Source organism: Carlito syrichta, unplaced genomic scaffold (assembly GCF_000164805.1).
Source record: "Carlito syrichta isolate Samal-C Ts95f unplaced genomic scaffold, Tarsius_syrichta-2.0.1 Scaffold309100, whole genome shotgun sequence".
NCBI lineage: Eukaryota > Metazoa > Chordata > Mammalia > Primates > Tarsiidae > Carlito > Carlito syrichta.
Window position 1 is genome coordinate 30643 of NW_007253196.1, and position 7915 is coordinate 38557.

The 7915-nt window shown below is 54.3% G+C and overlaps 3 protein-coding genes across 3 annotated transcripts in view; all 3 read right to left on the reverse strand.

The window, feature by feature from the left end:
* The window catches only part of DCDC2B (doublecortin domain containing 2B), a 7581-nt gene extending 6000 nt beyond the window's left edge, over positions 1-1581 (reverse strand). Inside the window, 1 exon segment of the mRNA XM_008066775.1 lies at positions 1316-1581. Coding sequence (XP_008064966.1) covers positions 1316-1581 — 266 coding nt within the window.
* Positions 1582-2053: 472 nt separating this feature from the next.
* IQCC (IQ motif containing C) lies at positions 2054-4718 on the reverse strand. The gene is given in 11 exon segments (XM_021716961.1): positions 2054-2387; positions 2390-2531; positions 2534-2649; positions 2652-2812; positions 2814-2937; positions 2940-3022; positions 3024-3181; positions 3312-3430; positions 3638-3893; positions 4109-4252; positions 4668-4718. Coding segments are annotated over 11 exon segments (1428 nt in total). The 5' UTR covers positions 4710-4718; the 3' UTR covers positions 2054-2304.
* A 300-nt stretch (positions 4719-5018) lies between these two features.
* Positions 5019-7915, reverse strand: part of CCDC28B (coiled-coil domain containing 28B) — a 5534-nt gene continuing 2637 nt past the window's right edge. Inside the window, exons 3-6 of the mRNA XM_008066755.1 lie at positions 7563-7729; positions 7285-7478; positions 7051-7073; positions 5019-5221 (exon numbers count right to left, since the gene is read on the reverse strand). Coding sequence (XP_008064946.1) covers positions 5167-5221; positions 7051-7073; positions 7285-7478; positions 7563-7729 — 439 coding nt within the window. The 3' untranslated portion in view covers positions 5019-5166. The remainder of the gene's footprint in view (positions 5222-7050; positions 7074-7284; positions 7479-7562; positions 7730-7915) is intronic.

Genomic DNA, 7915 nt, shown 5'->3' on the forward strand with positions numbered 1-7915 from the left:
AGACTCCAACTCAAAAAAAAAAAAAAGAGGCCAGGCACAGTGGCTCACGCCCAGCACTTGGGGAGGCCGAGGCAAGTGGATTGCCTCAGCCCACGAGTTTGAGATCCACCCAGGCAACTTGGTGAGACCTCGTCTCTTCAGTGTATCAAAAATTAGTCAGTAGTGGTAGCACGCACCTGTAGTTCCGGCTACTTGGAAGGCTGAGGCAGATCACCAGAGCCCAGCAGGTCGAGGCTGTGGTGGCCGTGAGCATGCCACTACACTTCAGCCTGGGCAACAGAGTGAGACTCCAACTCAAAAAAAAAAAAAGAAAAAAGCGAGCAAGCAACCAAGTCTAGATTCTGCATCCTGCCCCTTGCTTAATTTTAGGTAATCTCAGCTGAGAGCTAAGAGTAGGACATGGCCAGGTGTGGTGGTTCAGGCCTATAATCCCAACACTTTGGGATGCTGAACTGCCTGAGCCCACAGGTTCGAAACCAGGCTGGGCAACTTGGTGAGACCTCATCTCTACAATAAATAAAAAATAAGCCGGGAATGGTGGTGCATGCCTGTAGTTCCAGCTAGTTGGAAGGCTGAGGTGGAAGGATGGCCTGAGCCTAGGAGGTCAAGGCTGCAGTGGTTGTGTGCATGCCACTGCACTCAAGCTTGGGCAAGAGAGAGACTTCAACTTAAAAAAAAAAAAAAAAAGTAGGACAGGGAAGTCTGATCTGAGTTGGAAGATCAGATACTCAAATTCTTCTCAGCTGGGAAGACAGCCCCACCCTGCAATGGGTGAGAATCCTAACCTAAAGGAGGGTTTGGGATGCCAAAATACAGCAGGGATGCGATGGGTGGATCGAGAGTGTTTGGTGATGGTAGTGGTAGGGGATCCAATGAAGAAAAGCTGTCTTTATTTAATAGAGGCAAGGTCTTGCCCAGGCTGGTGGTCTCCAAGTCCTAGGCTCAAGCAATTCTCCTGCCTCAGCCTCCCAAAGTGCTGGGATTACAGGTGTGAGGCCCAGCCAAGATGAGCTTTTCGAAAAAGGCTCAACCTGCAGGAGTGGTCTCCTTCCCACAGGCTGGCCTTAACCATGATGGGCATAAACATTAGTAACAGAATTCCACTGGAATTGCAGCTCAACTATTTGTTGTGTATCCTTAGGCAGGTTTTCAGTCTGTTTTCCCTTTCTGACTAATGAAGGTCAACCACCCGCTTCATAGGGTTAACAGAAAATGTATAAAATGCCTGGCACACACACGGTACGTACTGAATACATGCTCTTGCTGTTGCTATCAACCCCACTCCCCAGGCTCTGACCAGCCCCAGCCCACTCACTGGAGCTTGTGGAATCGTTCGAAGCCAGCAGCCACATACTGCCCTCCGTTCTGCAAGTCTGCCAGATCAGTGACAGGGTGGCCATGACAAGGTGTGTAGAGGGCACGCACAGCCAGTGGGGCCTGCACGGCTGATGTCACCTCGCAGAGGAAGGCTTCCATGGTAGGAAAGCGGCGTTGAGTCACCACTAGCCTGGAGCCTGGGGAGAAGGGGTCCCCATTCCGGTATACTACTATTCTCTTGGCTGCTGGACTGCCACTTGCCATAGTGTGGCCTTAGTCAGAGACGCAGAGCTGCTGCCAGGCAACCAAAGCAGGGCTGGGAGCAATGCCAAGCAGAGGTAGAGTCCTGCCCTCTCACTCAGGAAGGCAGGGGAGCCTCTGGCAGGAGCATTAATATGCATCCAGCATTTCATCTGATCTGCCTGGATGGGGCCTTACAAAAGCAGGCTAGGTGTGATCATTACATGAAGGAAGACCCTGGGGCTCAATGAAAGGAAAAATGGCAGAGATCACACTTAAAACACAGACATTCTGGAACTCTCCAGAGCCTCCTTGCCACTGTGAAGCCCAAGGACTGAGCAAACAAGATCAGCTTTGGGGGTAAGGATGATGGCTAGATGTGCTTCTAGGCCATAGCTCCCAGCTGGCGCTGAGGTCGACGCCCCAGGCCAGTCGGAAGTGAACAGGGGGCCCAGAGTCTCTCCTGGCCAGTGGCGGAAGGTGAAAGTAGCTGGGCTCAGAAAACAAGAAAAATCTTTATTGTCCATCAGGCCTCCCACTCCACTTCCCCCAGGTAACTCCTTATCTAGAAAGTTGGGTTGGGCCTCAGGCAGAGCAAGGGCGTCCTTTGTCCTTCTCCCTATACTCATGCCAGCTCTGTACTCCAGTGTCTCTTGGCCCCACTTGCCACTGGTGGGCAGGGACAAGAGCAGGAGGTCGAGCTGGACCAGGGGTGTAGGATGGGGCCCTCTCATCCTCATTGCTCTTTCACGGCATTCCCCTTTGGAAACTGGTCCTCTCCTGGCTTCCCAAGGTCTGGTCGGGTAGTCTTGCCCTCCATGGTCTGCCCCCCATCGGTCCTTTCCTGTTCCGGAACAGTCTGACCCTGTGGAAGACAGGTTCTTGGGTAGCCTCAAGCTTCATGGTACAATCCTCTGGTTTTTCCAGCCTTCGTGACTAGGTTTGTTGGAGGTTTCATCTATAGAGCTTCTATAAAATTGGGGTTCTGGCCCTTGGATAGTTTAGTCTTTCAGAGATTCAAGGCACTATGTTCTGGCCCTGCCAAAGTCCCATCCCAAATGACGTGGTCCTCTGAGAGATCTGTGGCCTGGCTCTCTGGTCAGGCTTTTTGTAGTCTCGCTTTCTGGGAGACTTCTTAATATTTGGGTCCTCACAGAATACAGGCAGCTATGTCCCAGCCTTCCTGGAACACTGATCCCTAGGTTTGAGACGAGTCTGGTCCTCCACGAGTTTCATCTGCTGTAGGCAGGTGCTCCATGGTCTGTCCTCCATGGTCTGACCCTTTGACAAGTCTGTCCCCTGTTAGCCTTGCTGTTTGATGGTGTAGACAGCTGTTTGATGGTGGTCCAGTCCTCCTGTAGCATGGTTCCCTCCACTTTGCCCAGCAATGGCTTTCTGTAGAGTAGCCAAATTTTCTGGGGATTTGTGGGGCGATCCGACCCTTTGACAGAAGTCATCCGCATGTACTAGTGGTCCTGTCTTTGTAGGGCTGGTCCTCTGATGATGGGCTTGGTTGTGACCAGCCCCTCTCACAGGCTTGTTCCCCACGGTCTAGGCACATGCTGGGCTTCTCTCTGGTCTGGCCTGCCTCTGGGGATCTCAGTGTTTGTTTGAGAATTAGGTACTGATGGGGGAGAGAAGAAAACACCTACTGTATATATACCAGGCAGGCCGGCTTGGGCACAACAGGAAGACTCTCCCCATCCTCCACCCTGGCCCTAAGTGTCCAGAAAGAATGCCCCATTAGTGCCTACCTCCTTACGGCTATTGATGGCTTGCTGCAGCCACAGCAGTTCCATGGCCAAGTGGCTGCGGTGATACTGGAGCTCCTGAAGGTCGGGCTGGCTGTGAAGTAGTCTGGGACCTGTGGCTTCTTAACAGGAGGGAAGAAGAGAGGGAGAAAGCCTTCAGGAGGTAGATCCTGGGGACCGGTCTTGCCTGAAACCCACACCCCTATCTCCACCCCCCAGTGCTCAACCATATGGCGCCTCCAGTCAGGCAGAGAGAAGATGGAAAGGGATGCAGCTTGTCTAGTACAAGCCTTTTCCTTTTCTCTGCCCTGATCTTGGCAGAGAGGTACCTGAATTTTCCCTCCTTGTCGTGTCTGTGGTGTTCTCTTGGCTGGGTTTCCTGCTCTGTTCAGCCTGAAGCCAGGGGCTGTGATCTCTGCAGAGAAGACTCCCTGGGTTTACTAAGCCCTCTCCTGACTTCTTCAACACCACCTCTTCCCAGACGGCCTCTCTCTCCGACTCTTTACAGGGAAAGTGGCTCCACAGCTCCCGATCTGGATTTGCTGCCCTCTCTCCTGCTTTCCAGATCCGCTGGGATTTTGCTTTCTGAGAAATCAAGAGAAGTACGGGAGCCCCAGGGATAAGCCCATCCAAGCACCTGGACACCATGATCTAGCAGACAAGTTGGTGAGGATTAAGGATGGGGTGTGAGGTGAGTCAGCTGCCTCTTCCAGTGAGAAAAGCTTGTCACTTGAAAAGGTGGGTTCTACCCTGCTCAAACCCCTCCTTCCTTTCCCTTTTCCCCCTGGGATGTGTACTACCTCAGAGAGAAATCGAGGCCTGGGAATTCGGCCCTCAGTCCACTGAAGGGGGCCCAAGTCGCCCTCGATCTCTCGTACAATCGCCTCATACTCAGCCCGCAGGCTCTGGAACTGGCGTCGAACCAAGAAGCCCCGGACGCAGGCCTGGTGTGGAGAACGAAGGGAAAGAAGTCCTGTGTCACTGTGAGAGAGGGCATCTTGGAGGACTGTCCTAGACAGGTCTTCTCCCGCGGCAGGAGCGCAGACGGCCACGGAGAAAGGATAGGGGGCACTGTGTGCTAGCGCTGCGGGGCAGGCTGAAGACAGGATGGGCTGGATCCTCCTCCTCGCTTTAAAGTTATTCCGCTATATTACGGATCCTGCCCGAACGCGTGGTGGCGGCAGTCCCATGGGGCAGAAGTCCGTGGGTCCCGGCATTTTTCAGCGCAGTGGGGAGGGTCGGCTGCTCCAGAAGCTGGCAGGGGACTGAACTGATAGCCTCCTCTCGCTGGAAGGAGACGGGACGAGACCCCGTGGCCTCCCTAAGTGAAAATCATGCGCACCCAAGCCCACCCCGTACCTGCATCGCCGACACCTTCGGAGTCAACAGCTCCCGCTCCATGCGGGCGCCAACCGCCCCGCCACGCGCCTGCGCAGTACGGCCTAAGCCGGCGCCCTCCTGCGCATGCGCAGGGCCCCGCCCCGCCGTCTCCACGGCAACTTTCCCCGGGACCCGGCTGGAGGTGTCCTCGTGACTGACCCAGTTGTGTGGCGCCAGTCCCCGACGCCCATTCCCCGAGCCGCGTGGGGCACTCAGTACCAGCAGAGCGGACCTCCCACAGGAAAGTGCGCCGGGAGGCGGCCTCCGCGGAGGCCGAGGCCGTGGCTTCCCGCAGAGGAAGACGCGAGGAGCGGATGGAGCACGCGGAGCCGCTTTCTTTCTCTCTGGTTTAATTCCATCCAGTGCCCCCCTCCCCCATAGCACCTGGGGGGCCGCGGACCGATCACCCTCCCGAGTCCGTAGAAAATCACAGTTTGGAGGGGATGAGAGTGCAGCAGCCTGGGCCCGGGTCCAGCACCTACACAGCTGACTGCTCCTCAGGCTCGGCGTTCTCGGCCAGGTGTAGCTTCTGTCTGCGCCAGTCAAGGACTGTGACACTTTCGATCTTCCTGCCACCCATCTTCCCATCCTGCATGGCCTTAGTTTCCCCAGCTGAGCAAAGCGAAGATGAGGTTCTCTGGGGCCATCAGTGGTCTTAGACCGCAGTCCCTGCCTGTCCTCCTAGCTGGGTCACTTACCCACCCTCATCCAGATGATGCAGGTCACATGAACTCCCTGAGCCAGACTGTGGGGGTTGTGTGTGTGTGTTACGGGTACGCATGTGCACACTCTGTTTCTGCCTGAGGACTAGATGGGGTGGTAATCTAAATTAAAAATAGGGCAGGGCGCAATGGCTCAACCCTGTAATCCCAACACTTTGGAAGACCGAGGCGAGAGGATTAACTGAGTCCAGGGGTGCGAGACCAGCCTGGGCAACTTGGTGAGACCTCGTCTCTACAATAAATAAAAAAATAAGCCTGGTGTGGTGGCACATGCCTGTCGTTCCAGCTTCTTGGAAGGCTGAGGAGGAAGGATCACCTGAGCCCAGCAGGTCGAGGCCATGGTGGCCATGAACATGCCACTGCACTCCAGCCTGGGTGACAGAATGAGACTCCAACTCAAAATAAATAAATAAATTAGTAAAATTAATTGTTCAGTGGCAAAAGGGTAGAAGGACCTCAGACAAGCTTTGCCATGGATTGGTGTCAGCTAAAGTGATTGCAGAGATTTTGATCAGTAGGTCAAACATTCCAAACATTCCTTGCAACCACTGTTCTCTTAGCATTTGGGAAACTATATTTTCTCTACCTGGGTGCCAGCAGTTTGTGACTGATTCTGATTTGTAGTACTGCAAAAGGTGGGGATGTTGGTTATGTGGGAATACTCCTGCAGGGGCCAGGTACAGTGGCTCACGCCTGTAATCTCAGCACTTTGGAAGACCGAGGTGGGCGAATTGCTTAAGCCCAGGAGTCCAAGACCAGCCTGGACAAGATAGTGAGACCTCATCTCTACAAAAAATAAAGGGGCAATCCCCTCGGGTCCTCTCCCACCGTGGGAACTTTTCTATCCTCTCGATGAATCCTGCTTTCTCAAAAAATAAGTAAATAAAAATAAAAAAGTTAGGCCAGGCGTGGTGGCTCAAACCTATAATCCCAGCACTTTGGGAAGCCAAGGTGAGAGAATTGCTTGAGCCCATGGGTTCGAGACCAGTTTGGGTAAGTTGGCGAGGCCTCATCTCTACAATAAATCAAAAAATTAGCTGAGCATGGTGGTGTGTGCCTGTAGTTCCAGGTACTTGGAAGGCTGAGGCAGAAGGATTGCCTGAGCTTAGCAGGTGGAGGCTGCAGTAGCTTTGAGTGTGTCACTACACTCCAGCCTGGGTGATAGAGTGAAACCCTGACAAATAGGGTGGGCCATTGCCTTGCTAAGCTATGGTGTGGCCATGTGCTCTTTGAGCTATGGCCAGACCATGTTTTCTCTTTGGCCCCCTCCCCTCTCTTGGGGAGGAGAACCCCCCCCAATTTACTTTCTAAATAAACTATATTTTCCAAAATAACTTCTGTGCAATTCTTTGCATCTTCATGTAGCATCAGACTGCACACCAGACACCCACACCCTCTATGGGCCTGACCTAACATTCTGGATGCCCTGCTGGGAGTGTGACCCTAACATTTTTGGAGGTTCCACCGAGATTTGCCACACTTTCCTCTGAGTGTTGACCCCCTTTTCAGTCTGTGAGAGTGAATAGTAAACTTTGCTTCCTTCTACTTCTTAAAAAAAAAAAAAGATGATGGAGGAGGAAACCGACCTTATCTCTGGGGGACACAAACACACACATTGTCAGGTCCCTTGGAAAGGATACATAGAATTACTAAGATCTTCCAGCTGTCAACAAAGAGAGAAAGGGAAGTTTCTGTCAGGAGGGCCACCAGGCCACAGCCCCAGTGACTGAGGGCCATCTCCTGGGGGAGGCTGAGGGGCCCAGAGCTCTTGGATCCATGCACCCCCATCTTTTCACCCAGGAATGGCCTTGGGAACAGGTAGCTTCCCCCCCCCCGGGTGCCCTCAAGAACTGAAGTGCCCAGCAGTGACGCACGTTGCTAAGTAGCTGGTCCAGGTTGCGGTCAGCCATCGTCTTCTTCTGCTCCTCAGGCAGTCCCTCAGCGACCCCATCCTCTTCCTCTTCGTCCTCCTCTTCCTCCCCACACACGTCCAGGCTGAAGTGCAGCCTGGCCAGCTTCTCCTGCATCTCCCGAACATGCTCCAACTGCTCAAAGGAGCATTCCTTCCCTGGAGGGAAGCCTTCGTCTGAGCCCTAGAAGCCAGGCCCTCCGGCGCCACCCATAGGCCCTCTCGTCCGGCCCCGGGACTCACCGAAGGCCTGCAGCCGGCCCGAGTGGAAGTCATTGAGCAGGTTAAGCAGTCCCCCCTCCATCTCATAGACGTCGGTCACCTCAGTCAGGAAGGAATGCTGCAGGGGTGTGCCTGCAGGGCCGCCCCCACCTCCGGCCAGCACTGGACGACACTTCTCCTTGCCTACTCTGGGTGGGGTAGACATGGCCATGACCAGGAGAGGGCGCAGTCAGGTGCCCCCAGATCTTTTGTGCCATCTGCCCATCCACTCACCAACATAAATGGGTGTGAGTACTAATGGCCCTGCTGTGGGTGCTGGGACAGGCAGACGGAAGAGAGTAAGTGGGGGGGGGGGGGGAAGGGGGGGGGGCAGG